The sequence below is a fragment of the Marmota monax genome, unplaced genomic scaffold, assembly GCF_021218885.2.
Source record: "Marmota monax isolate L192 unplaced genomic scaffold, Marmota_monax_Labrador192_F-V1.1 WCK01_AAM20220418_F8-fsc00004, whole genome shotgun sequence".
Lineage (NCBI taxonomy): Eukaryota > Metazoa > Chordata > Mammalia > Rodentia > Sciuridae > Marmota > Marmota monax.
In genome coordinates, this window is record NW_026692881.1 from 5,776,177 (window position 1) to 5,789,666 (window position 13,490).

Consider the following 13,490-nt stretch of genomic DNA (forward strand, 5'->3'; position numbering starts at 1 on the left):
CTTAAATTCTAGCTCAGTGGGACCCCTATCTACTACAATCTGGAGCTAGTAATCTGACCTCTCTGGATTTCAGTTTCAGAATCTGTAAGAAGAGGGGGCTGGGCTAGCAGAATGTTGTTACTGTTGACTTCATTTGGGGCTACCCTGATCTCTGAGAAGATGGGCTGGGCAGCAAGAATCCTTTGGGCCACTGGCCGGGGTCATTGGGCACTACAAAGCATTGCATCATCACTTACCCTATGGTGGAATACAGACTGGGAGGTTCTGGACCTGAGGGGCTCTGGGGTCCTTTCTGAGTTGGATCTAGGATGTGTTCATTCACTAAAGAGTTTGAGCACCCACTGTAGGCGAGATCTTGGGAGTCTAAGGGAAGGTCATCAGGTCCCCCTGGAAAGGCTGTGCTGCCCTGGGGCAGAGGGCCCACGGTCTTCCTTGCAGCTCTACTCCCAATCTCCCTGGGGCCCCAGTCATACGCCCTGCAGGTCAGGTCATGCTGCTTGGTTTTTCACTCCTCCTTCAAAGTAGGCCTCCTTGTCCTCTTCCAGTGTAGCACAGCACCAGCAGATCCCCATCGTATCTAAAGGTGTGAGAAGTGCAGAGGATGGTCCCTGAGGAGACCTCTAGGTCCCCCCAAAAGCCTATCCTCACCCTATCCCTCCCTGGGCCTGCTCAGGGAGGTCGAAATCACTTTAAGAAAATCTTTTCTGCTTTTTCCTTCCTCAAAAAGCATCCAGTCATTGGGGTGGGGTGGGACATCTTCTGCCCCTGGGGAGGAGCAGACAGGTGGGGTATGAGCCTTCTGACATCCCCTCCATGGGCAAGAGAAGTCCCTGCCTCACGGGGACCACCCCGAGCACCGAGGACCCAGGCCACATCCACATCTCAGGTTCTCAGATAGCAGTGGGTGAAGGTGTGGTGGGTGCACCAAGGGGTACCAGGAAGGGAGGGAGAGGATATGGGAGGGAGGACTCCAGGGAGCCCCAGTTCTTGCCCAGCCTCCACCCACACTTCTTTCTGCACTGCAGGAGCCTTCCTGTGAAAGACCTTGCTGTGGACAGCGCCTCTCCAGTATACCAGGCTGTGATTAAGAACCAGAACAAGCCAGAAGACGAGGCTGATGAGTGGGCCCGCCGTTCCTCCAACCTGCAGTCTCGCTCCTTCCGCATCCTGGCCCAGATGACAGGGACGGAATACAGTGAGTGAAGGATGACAAGGGTGGGTGAAGAAGAGCAATGCTGAGGGACCCCAAGGGTGCTGGGTCCTGCTCCACAATCTCAAGGTCCACAGAAGCCAAGGAGTCAAGCCACCTGCCCCCTAAGATGAGCTGACATTGATAGATCATTAGCAGCTGGTGGAGCTCCTTCTGAGCCTCTCTGGTGGGCTGTCCAATGGCTGCTTTCTGTTCCAATCCCTAACTCCAGTCATGGGCAACAAACTTGTCATACAGCTTTCAGGTGACCTGATTGTCCAGGGCTGGGATAAGAGAACCCTGGAGTCCAGGCTCTGACTGCTCCCTTCCCACTGCATCATGCCCTCTCAGCTGTCCCTGGCCCTCTGCCTGCATCACAGACTCTGCTTTCCACTGCTGACAGTCTAGAGGCAGGAAGTGTTCAGGGTCTGGCTGAATCTTGGGTACCCAGAATTCCATTGGCTTATCTTCCTTGTTCCCTATGAGTCCCCTGACCAGCTCCTTTCTATCCACAGTGCAAGACCCTGATGAAGAAGCTCTGCGAAGATCAAGGTAGGTGCCTGGACTCAGGCTCTGTGGCCTTGTCCTCTAACCCCATCCCTCCCCAAGCAGCCCCCAGGTCACATGACTCATGGAAGGAACCTCTCAAGTTCATGTATTTGGAAAGCCCAGTCTGCAAAGGGCTGCTTGGGCAGCCATCCCAGGTTAGTGAGGTGAGTGCCTGGAGCTGAGTCTCTATACCCCCAGGCCCAGGCTGCAGGAGTGAGGACCCTAGGCTCACCTGGCTCTATCCATGGGCAGGGGCAGGGCTGCTTTGGCCTTCTCTGGGCTGTTGAGAATGAGGGCATCTCTCCCTATGAGGGCAGTGGGCCAATGCCTTGTCTGTCCCCTGAGTCTGAAGGCTGGGCACTGGGAGCAGGCACAAAGAGGGCCATGCTGGGCAAGAACACCTGATCCTTGGACTCCCTTGTCCATACCTACATTGAGGCATCAGATCTGTAAATTTCTCGGAGCACGGCAGCTGCACAAAGAAGGACAAGCCCCCAGCATGAGGAGGGGTTTGTGCAGGGCTCAAGGTCTCAGGGCATGGTCTCCTCATCAGTGGCAGGTCTGAGGCCACAGCCACTCACCTACTGTCTGCAGCTTGTCAGGTGCTATACCCCTGAGCATGAGGGGGGCATGCTGCCCTGGAACACTCTGGAACCCATGGATTTCCATGGTGAAGCATGGGGCCCAGTGTGATTATATGATTATGTGTCACTTCCAGTAGCAAATATGTGATCTGCATGCTCTTCCTGAGACAGTCTGCCTTGGGCTAGCACATCCTGTGCCGTCTCTATGTGAGGGGTTGGGGCTCAGAGGCATGCTCCCACCATAAGCCAAACTTTCTGTACTTGCTAACCAGCTCTCAGTGACCACAGGACTTGCAGGGAGTAGGACTCTGGGACCAATTCAGACTTGATATGGATGTTATTGTTCAGCCTGTGTTTTTGCCAACTGCAGTGGCTCCCTCCCTTTTGGCTGGGCCAGATATGCTAAGGATGGCAATGCAGTACCAGAAACTGTTGTTAACCCTTTAGTGCCTGCAATGTGTCTAAACAATGTGAAGTGAGATGATATTTGATTTAGCTCAAAAATTAAAAGCTAGTTACTCTAAGTATGGCTGAGCTTCTAGCTCTCCCCCTTCTCCTTTGTTCTGCTGTCCCTATAGGCTATTTCCCTATTCCTGTGTTTGTCCTACCCTCTTCCTTGAAGTCACCCACATAAATGCTTTGGGGAGCAATGCAGACTTTCCCAGAGATTTGATGGAGGGGTCCTTACATCACACATCATGCAGCAAACAACTTCAGTATCCCCAGGTTCTTACCATCAGGAAGTCAGCAGGTGGCCTTTTTTCTCCCTTCCACAACATACAGAGGCCTGCCTTCCTGGCCCCTGCCACCTCGTTCTGGTCACTTTATGTTCCTCTTCATGCATGGTGGATCATGCTAAGCTTGTGCCTCATTCACCTATCATCTTAATAAGGGGAAGGATACTGGTGACAAGTGATTTCAGCAAACTTTTGTCTTTTCAATTTTCCCCTGGAATATTTGCAGTCTCTACAGAAAGTTATCGAGGCAGTATCAAGGGTGGATCACAGGCCCAGTCCTTGGGTCTCCCCTCCCCTCCTTTCAGAAGTATCTTATTCTGCCATGTCTAGTCCTTCCTCCAGGGACCTGGCCCCGAGCAGAAGGCTGCAGGTCTTAGAACTCTGCTGCAGCTTTCGGGGATACACCACCCCCCCAGCAATCTCCCCCAACCTTAGGGTTTCATCAGAGGCAAATATGGAATGAGGGACCAAGAAGAGGCTCCAACCCAATTCCTCCCTCAGCCCCAGGCAGCTTCTGTGAGCCAGCTCCTCCCCTGGGATCTCAGCCCTGCAGTGGAGACTCTAGGGCACCAGCAAGTCTTCTGCCCATGTCCGAGGGACACAAACCTCCCACTATTCTCCCTTTTCCTGACTAACTTCTGGAGGGTTGTCATGGGCAAAGCCTCCCAAGTTGCTGAATCACAAGCAGCCCATGGACCCAGGCTGGTGGGGGGTGCAGTGAACACAGGAACTCCATTCTGTTTGTAATTAAAACCCTAAGCCATGTAAATAGTTTGTGACCCAAGTGATCATCTGAGCAGAAGGGAGCACTTGTTCCTTTCCTGAGTACAGGTTGGTCAGGGACTTTGCTTCTCATGGGGCTAGTCATGCTTCTAACCATTTCTATTCCCAAGTCCAAAGTTGCATCCCTAGACCCTGCTGACCCGTCCTGTTGGCCAAGAGCAACCATCACTCCTTCTCTTGCCAAATTAGCCCCGCTCCCAGAGCAGATGCTAAGGGTCTCTCCTGAAGGCTGAGTTTCCCCAGGGAGGCTTTGCTGCAAACTGCTGCCAAGTATTTTATTCCAGAAGGACCTGAGTTTGCTAAGCCTGTGCATGGTGACACTCTGTGCTGTCTCGTGTGGTGCAAAAGTTGGTGGGAACATTGAGTGAGTAGTGTAAGGCATTCTGTACCTGGCAGGGATACTGGTGTCAAATTGCATGGCAGGCAAACCTTGCGATCTCTGCTTCTGCTCCACCTCTAAGGCCTGCCCACCCTCAAAGTCCTGGAGCAGACCACAGTTCTGCCCCACCCCCACCCCCTCCTCTCCACTTGGGTCCTGGCTTCCAGTGGTATCTCTGGTGTCTGGTAGAACATAGTTTTCCTTTGAGGCTCCAGTGTCCACCTGCTGGCCAGCCCAAGTTTGAGTCTGATCTCCAAAGACTCTCCAAAGACTATCTCTTTACAGGTAAGGGGAGGAAGGGCAATGAACAACCCAGGCAACAAAGAGCCTATACCTTCAGAAAACATCCAGGCTGGCTTGAATCAGCTTTCTGCATACTTCCCCATAGAAGCTACTCTAGTAGGTGTAGGTGACACAGTTTCACAGCTTCCATCTGAAGCAGCCGAGCACAAATAGTACTTTCATCTCCAAAGTGGAGTCCCTAATCTCAGAGACCACTGCAACTTTCTTATGACTTCAGGAAGGCATCCTGGGACCCTGTGGCTCAGAAGGTTGAGTCCATGATGGCGGGTAGTTGTGATCGGGTTGGGGTGGTAGCAAGCCTGGCTCTGTCTTAGACAAAGCGTGGATCTGTGAGGCATCTGGATTCTGCTGCATGGTTGTAACCATCCTGGAGGCCCTGTGTGTGACCCAGACATCCTTGCCGGAGTCTTGTGGTTTAATTGCCTACAAGTGCAGTCTCTGTCCTGGCTGATGCTCTTCAGGTGCAGAACTCAACAGCTCTCCAATCTCCCAGGCAATAAGGAACAACATTGAGTTTAGTGACAAGTTCCTAGAGAAGTTGAAGGTGAGGGTCACATCACATGTTCCTCCTAAAACAACAAAAATCCCTCCAAGCCTCTTCTTTACCCCATAGTCACTGGGGTTCCCCCCATGCCACTCACCTGCTTCATGCAGAATGTCAGCACTCTGGCTCTTCCCCCTCCTTTCTGTACCCCCTTGGGCACTTCAATGTCCTCTCTGTTCCCCTGTGCAGTCAGTTATCGTCTCTGTCCCAGCTCCAGCCACCAAGCTTTCGTGGCAGGCTCTCATAATGCTAGCACTGCATGGGGCCCTCCCTCCAGAGGGACCCTCTTAAGCAAACAGTTAAAAAAAAAGTTACCTGCAACCTGCATTTTGTACATTTTTAGCTTCTAATACTGTGCCACCCGCAATTTTAAAAGTCATAACTGGAGAGATTAGGACACCCCCAAGTGTTACAGTTTGAGCAGCCTTGGTGGGCTCTCTCTTTCTCTTGTTCTCTCTTTTTCCCTTTCCCATGTGTATTTGTCTTGTTGCTCCTTTCTTCAGCTAGATAAGAATTGCTACACAGCACCAAGCAAGGCAGGCTTACTAGACTCACAGAGGCTCCAGACTATCCCTCACCCTGTCACTGAACCTTCACTGATGGCAAACTGTCACTCAACCTCAGCAGACTTGGCTAGAAATGACAGTTTACAGGCTACTGGCTGCATCTGATTTTGCACCTTTATGTCCTGGGTAGTTTCGATAGCATGGTCATGATTATTCATAGCTATATGAGCTATATGAGCCTTGCCGGAGGGAGGGCTTTCGTTCATAATATCTTTGCCACTTCACCCTGATCTCAGAGAAGCAAGTATGAGGCAAGGGAAGAAGACACCCAGCATTTCATGGTTTTGTTTCTGATTTTCTATATGGCTTTAGACCATTCACATGGACATCTCTAGGCCTTAGTTTCCTCTTAATTTAAGGAAAGGTTGGACTAGACCAGTGGTTTTCAACTCTGTTAGCTGTGATTCCCTTTTGTCAAGTTTTTACACAAAGACCCAATATACAGGGCTGAAGGGGCACAGCAAGAATTTGCCACATGAAGCAGACATGGAAAAATGCACTTCTATAAAAATGGGGATGCAGGGACATGGGAACCAGTAACTGATGACTGTTGCTCTGCAGAAATATAGACCAACACTGCCATATCTTCTGATCTTTAAGTGCCTAAAGTTGACATTCCTGATTCTTTATGTGATAGAAATTCATTTTTTTTAAATTAAGCTTCTGATTCACATGTAATTTTAACAAGTAATACAGAGCTCCCATGTACCTTTTACCTTATTTCCCCCAGTGATAGCATCTTGAAAACTTTACCAAAATATCAATGATATCAGTGACATTGCTGCAGTCAGGACACAAAACATTATGTCACCATAAGACCACTCCTTGTTGCCTTTGCAGAGCCATGCCCACCTGTGCCCACCTCCTCTTAACCCCTAGCAACCACTAATCTGTTACCTGTTCTCCATTCTATCACTTCATCCTTGTCAAGAATGTTATATAAATGAAATCATAGAGTATGTGATCATTTTAGGATTCTTTTCCAAACAGCATAATTCTGGGAATTTATCCAAATTGTTGAGTGTACTATTACTGGTTGAGCATCCCTAATTCAAAAATCCAAAATCTGAAATGCTCCAAAATCTAAAATTTTTGAGCACCAACATGATGCTGCAAGTAGAAAATGTCAAACCTGATCTCAGGTCATAGGTTGCAATCAGAACACAGATACACTACTGGGGAGAGTGAGGCAAGTTGGAGGCCTGTGTTGGCAACTTAGTGAGACTCTGTCTCAAAATAAAATTTTGAAAAGGGCTGGGGGTGGAGCTCAGTGGTAGAGCACTCATCCAACATTCAACCTTCAGACCATGTTATAAGGTATATATGAAACAGATGGATTTTATATAGCTTTAGACCATTCACGTCGACATCTCTGGGCCTTAGTTTCCTCTTAGTTCAGACTTGGGTCCCCAAGATATCTCATGTATATGCAAATATTCCAAAATAAAAAAAAATCTGAAATCTGAAATAATTCTGATCCAAAGCCTTTCAGATAAGGGCTACTCAACCTGTAGTTCATTTTTATTGCTGAGTAGCATCCCATGGCATGGATAGCAATTAATTTTTTATTTTAATTTTATTTGTTGATGTACTTTTTGCAGTGCTGGGGATGGAACCCAGGACCATGCACATGCTAAGCTGATGGTACCACTGAATTACACCCCAGTCATAGTTTTATTTATTTATTTTTATTTTAGTTGAATTTCTGTACAGGTTAAACAATCTGTGTTTATGACTAGAAGTGGCCCCGTGGCCACCAGTTTGCACCTCTGGTCTGGAGGATGTTGGAGGTCTCTCCAGCCAGGAGGGTCTAGGATTCTGGCATCTATCATGCTGGATTACTCTGTCCTATACTTCTACATTTCTGACTGCTGCTTACCTGCTCTGTACTGCACCCTCAGTTGAGCAGACTGTGGGTTGAGCCCCAGAGATTCCACTGGTAGGAAGCGGCAGGAAGTCTGATCCTCTATATCTGTGACAGTAGCCTTGTGAGTATGTGTGTGTTTGTGTGCACTCGTGTGCCTGGGTTGCACTTAGGCCTGGGCGGACAGGGACACTAGTTGATGTGTGACAGCTGCTCTCTAGGGATTCTGAAGGTGAGGTAAGGCCTGGGCAGCATAGGAAGGTGACAAATCTGCCCACCAGACCTCAGCACAAAGGATAGATGCCCCCCTTTCTGTGCCCAGCTAGGGGAGAGAGACCTAGGCCCACCTGCTTGTTTGGTTCAGTCCCAAGAGCCTGTGGCCAAAGCAGTCCTGCCCAGCCCTAACCACATGGGCCAGGGAGACCCCCTCCCCAACTTTGCCCTCTGGTCAGGCCCCTTCTAAATGGGCCCCCACTCACTCAAAGGAGGGACTTTTGTCCCTCCATCCTGTTCCCAGGACTCTGGTGTTTCCCCATTCGACCCAGGCCTAACCACCTAGAGAATACCCCATGGATGGCAAAGCTTCTCTAGGCCAACTTCCTTCATCCTATCCCTCTGCCCCAGCTTCAGACAGGGGAATGGTGGACACGTCCCCTAACCCCTCTCTTTCTTCCTCTTTTCTCTCTCTTTTCCTGTCTTTCTCCCTGTCTCTGTATCTCTGTCTCTCTCTCTCTCTCTCTGTGCCACAGGGAAAGGTTTGAAACGGAACGTAACAGCCCACGTTTTGCCAAGTTGCGCAACTGGCACCATGGCCTCTCGGCCCAAATCCTTAACGTTAAAAGCTAAAAGGCTGCCTGGAATGTCCTGACCCCTGACAGGCTGGACCCTCTCCCACCTCCCCCTGCACAGATCTGGCATGTGAGCCCCACGGTGATGCTTGACGATGTGCAACTGTGCTGGGGGCACCTCTGGTAGCCAACTGCAGCACTTCTGCTCTTTACCCACCCCAGAGTTGCTGACTGGGGCCCACTCCCACTCAGTTCTGCACCCACCCTCCATACCCAGGGCAACCCTCACACCCCCACATAGCCAGAGCTCTGCTCCCCTGCACAGGCCCTTAGTTATAGATCAGAGAGGACATGATGGGGTTTGTTGGCATGACACCCCAGAACAAGGAAAATGAATGTGCCACTCCTCATTTTCCCAAACTCTCAGTTCCTGGCCTCGTGCTATCTTGAAACAAACTGACCATAGATCAAGGTCCTGAGAGGAGGCCAGCTTCCTGGCCCTGCTGACTGCTCTGCTGCCCCCTGGAGGTCAGGGCAACCTGGACCAGGGCTCTTGACAGAGGAAGTAGAAGTCAGAATAGATGAGACAGAGACCCTCCTGGCTGTGGTGAGATCGGGGCAGGCACTCTCTTCCTGTACCGTGTGTGCTGGCTCCATAGTTTTTTCTCCTGTATATATAAGCATGCTTGTTCTGAAATAAAGAGGATTTGAAATTAACCAAACCAAGCCCCAGTCATGCTGTACCTGTGTGCGTCCCCCTGAGAGGGGCTATGAGGGCGGTGTCTGGGGCAGAGAAAGGACAGGTACTGTGAGCAGATGGGCAGGGGCAGTGCCTTCCAGGTGGGACCCAGAACAGATCTGCTTTCCTAACTCATGGACCCCACACCCAGGCTAAGGAACCCTGGGAGGAAGACAGCCTAGGAATCCAGGCTGTGGCCCCATGGGCAGCCTCAGCCTCCCATGGGGCAGTGTGAATGGGGGGATACCTGTGCCCCCTGCCTCTCCTCCTACACCCAGCTACAACCAGAAGGCAGAGCCACCATCCCTTCCCATCAGAGAGCATGCTGCAAGCCCTTCTCACAAGCAGGCATTCTCAGGCCCTGGCCAAAGGGGCAAGAGAAGGGCTCTGGGACTAAGGGGTAGTTCATGGAGAAACTTGAAAAGCTGGGAAAGGGGCTCAAGGGAGAGGAGATGGAAGGAAGACCTAGAAGAGTATGGGTGATGGGAGAACAGGGAAGGCAAGCAGCTGGATCTTGCTCCCAGGCCCCACCAGCAGCCAATACTATTCCAGAGCATTTAGCAAGGGCTAGTCAGAGTAGCAGTAGCTGAAAGGTTCCAGCTGAGCTGGCAGCCTCACACCGTCCCATCCCACCCACCTGTCTACTCATCAGCCTGGTCCCTGACTGCCTGGGCTGAGAACATGAGGACAACTTCCCCTGACAAATAAGGCAGATGCCAAGGCCCTACCTTCAGGGCTCCCTGCCTCCTCTCAGGCTGGATGCCCTGAGTCTTTTTCCCACTCCTACCATCTGGACATACCTTTTCTTTCTGCCTCCGGAGACCTTAGCAATCTCACATGGAAGGGCTGGCCAGGGATGCTGCTCTCTCCTGCCAACCTCCCCTGAGATGCTCCCCAAAGCTCCCTGACAGCCTGTTCCTCCTTGGCCTCCTATCTCTTCTTGCCTCCAGCAGTCTGACACCAAAACCAGGGAAAGGCCAGGTAAACATCACTCTGGCTGAGGAATCCATCTTGGGGAGGAAAGGGGGATTCCTTTCCCCTTTCTTCCTGGAAAACAACTATATTTGACTGACATTTTACTGAAGACTTGCAAGGCCCAAGGATGGCTTATGGAGTGGGGAGCTGCCAAACAGAAAGAGGTCCCAGACAGTGGGTATCCTGAGGCTGCCAGAGGACCTGAGCCAATCATTCAGAGTTGGCAGGCTCTAGGACCCCTGTCCCGGGCCTCCAACTTGTTGGAGCCACTTAGTTGAAGACTTGGAAGGTTCTTATTTGCTTTCTTGCCTGCCTGTGACTTCTCAGCTGCCCCAGGCCCCTATATGCAGTGTCTCATGTAACCCCAGGCCAGGGGTCCTTATGAAGCCATTTGATATAAGCAATAGTGATATTCTTATTCAGTGTCCATATCTGAGGGTGTCTGTCAAGATGTTTAGCTGCAGTGGGTGCTAAAGGAATTAGAAAGGGACAATGGTGTCTGTGACTACAACCTAAGATTGATTGTGTGGGGTGAGAGACAGATGTCCCTCCTACTGGAGGATCAGAGAAGGCTTCCTGAAAGAAGAGTCAGCATGTGTGGTCTTCAGGAATGGTTAGGATTGGGGTGTGTGCAAATAGGAAAGTCTGCACAGGCAGTCTGAGCAGAGGAAGCAGAGTTGCTGACAAGAGGGAGTTAATCATTTGGGCTAAAATGGAGGGAATGCAGAGGAGGTCATGTTCAGTAGGTCCAGCTCTACGATCTCAGGATATGAATTTTTTTAATGTATTCTGAGGCCAAGGTGGAGTGATCAAAGGTTTCAGGACACCACTCCCACTCCAGCTGATGGGGTGCAAGTCACACAGACCACAAGTCAAAAAAGCAAAGCAATCGGGCTAGGATTCCCCTGAGCAGTATTCACCAGGCTATAAAGATGGAATGCAGATCAGCTGGGTTAAATTTCACAATTTCACAACAGTCACCTGATTGATATTCTGTCATCATCCAGTCAACAGATTTTCATACACCACTATCTCAGTTCACACAAGTATCATCAATATTCTAATAATGGCAATCACCCCCTTTCACTCCACCAACACCAATCACAGTATCCACACCATCACCAGCAGATCCAAATTGAGCCCAGTGACCATGAATCTAAAGACTCAGTACCACCACTAATAACATCCTTTTCAGATGTAGTAGGTCCATCATCAATAACAACAACATAAACTGGACCCCACCAAGGGCCACCACAACAGGGCAAGGACAACGGGTGGTCACACTCCTCTTCAATGGTGCCCAGGTAGAAGCAAGAGTCAAGCTATGTAAAGAGATATAGTCCCATGCAGTTGTGAACATTTGAGTCTAGTTTAGTTTAGTTTGATTTTTGCTTAGATATTTAGAGTAGGCTCTACCTCCTTGGGGCTGGAGGTATAGCTTTTGGGTAGAGCATGTGCTTAGCAATGCATGAGGTTCAGGGTTCAATATCCAATGCCAAAAACTAAAAAAATAAATAAATAAAGTGAATTATGACCAAGGTAGGAGGCAGCTGTAAAATCCTAGACCAGCTTGAGGTGGTCTCACAGGCAGTTTTTAGGACTAAAGCATGTAAGTTCTCTGCAGTGCTTGCTCTCTGATACCTTCCTTTTGGGATTTCAGAACTCCATTCAGGAACTGAGCAGGAACAAGAACCCAAGATCCTTTAAAATGCTCTTTGTTGCCTCCTCTCCCTTTCCTAGGGCCTGGCTGCTTGGTATCTGCAAACAATGGTCCTAGATAGGATGCAACTCAGGAAGAACCTCCAAGCAGCAGGCTCATGCTCATGGCCCCATATCCCTGGTAGTGACCTTGGTCCTTTCCTCAGCAGAAATGAGATGGTATTAGTGGTGGTGCTGGGTCTTGAGGTTCATGGTCACTGGACTCAGTTTGGATCTGTTGGTAATGGGGGGAGGGGGTTGTGGTTGTTTTTGGTGGTACAAAAGGAGGTGACCCCCATTATTGGGATATTGATGCTACTCATGTTAACTAAGATAGTGGTGTATGAAAATCTCTGTTGATTGGATGATGACATAATATCAACCAGGTTGCTGGTTGTGAAATTGTTCACACTGTCACCCAGCTAATCTGCATTTCATCTTTATAGCCTTGTGACTACCACTCTGGGGAGTCCTGACCCTGTTGCTTTGCAGCATGGCTAGGGTCAAGTTTGACATTATGATCTATGTAAATGGTGCCCCATCAGCTGATCAATGATGAGTTTTCATAAGGTCCACATTCAGTTCCAACTTTATCCCCTACAACACAGGGTTCATTTGGAGCTATGGTTGGGGAGAGCTGCAGGTAAAGTGGTCTAACAGCAAATTGGAACAAAGGGGATAGGCAAATCCAGCTTTTTATTTGCCCATGCTGGACATTTTCCTTGTTCTTATCCTATATAGTGTCCTCAATTCCCAGAAGTTCATTGGAAGTGTGGGGTGGGGCAAATCAAGGAGTCTCAGGTCCTATGTCAGCTCTGACCTTCCCAACCTGTTCATCCTGTAAGGTCAGACTGAGCAACCAGGTCAGCTATGTGACTTCAAAGCCTGCAGCTTCTTCTCTGAGGCAGTCACATAACATGCATGCTTCCAGAAGCAAGATTTTTTCACAGAGATTGGGCAAGTGGCCTCACTGCAGGGCCAGGGGCAGGCACTGCTATAGGTCTGCCTGGGGAAGGCCCCAGGCAGACTATGGCCAATGCCCTTGCCCATCCCAGATACCTTCCATGAAGCTTTTGAGAAAAATGGCTCCTTCTCATGGGGCAGTCAACCCACAACTTTGCTGCTTCTCCATTTCTGTGCCTCCCTGGTCTTTTCACTCTGTTTCATACTCTTTTCTTTCATATACCTCACCAGATGAAGTAGAGCAATTGGGTGATGCTTTGGTAAAGAGCATCGGGCCTTCTTGCATTCTTAGCTAGGGCAAACTTCTCTAGCACTTTGCTACTCCAAGTGTGGTCCATGGGCCAGTAACATCAGCATCCCTGGGGAGCTTGTTAGAAATGTAAACTCAGCCCCATTCTAGACCCGCTCAACCAGAAGCTGCATTTTAACAAAAATCCCCCAGGTGATTCATGTGCATTTAAAGTGTGAGAAATATAGTGATTAGGGCTCAAGCCCTTCTCTGCCACTTGACAACTGTGTGATGTTTTACCAGAGATACAATCTCTCCAGATTTCAGACTCCTCATCTGTGAATTGACACTCACCAAACCCATCATACATGATGATGATTGAAAGGATAAAACAAATAATGGGATAAAGCTTATGCTATGGGAAGAACTCAGTAGAGCGTAGTACTTTCATTCCAATTATTACCAACAATAATAGTGTCTTTTATTGTAGAAAGATTCCACTCGGCTGATTACAAGAAGAGTTTTCTTTTCTTCCTCCATGAGGTTCTGCTTAAGTTTTCAAATCAAAATGACCCTCAATCGTTTTGTCCCTAAGGGTAA

General features: G+C 49.4%; 1 protein-coding gene across 9 annotated transcripts in view; it reads left to right on the plus strand.

Annotated features, from left to right (window-relative positions):
- The window catches only part of Ldb3 (LIM domain binding 3), a 63,515-nt gene that overhangs the window by 20,080 nt on the left and 29,945 nt on the right, over positions 1 to 13,490 (plus strand). For 7 of the 9 annotated variants that reach the window (XM_046450230.2, XM_046450233.2, XM_046450231.2 and 4 more), the window contains 2 exons: positions 1,026 to 1,195; positions 1,705 to 1,741. In XM_046450230.2, coding sequence (XP_046306186.1) covers positions 1,026 to 1,195; positions 1,705 to 1,741 — 207 coding nt within the window. Of the gene's footprint in view, positions 1 to 1,025; positions 1,196 to 1,704; positions 1,742 to 8,247; positions 9,009 to 13,490 lie in introns of those variants that run through there. The other 2 variants (XM_058581051.1, XM_046450236.2) reach the window with 1 other exon arrangement.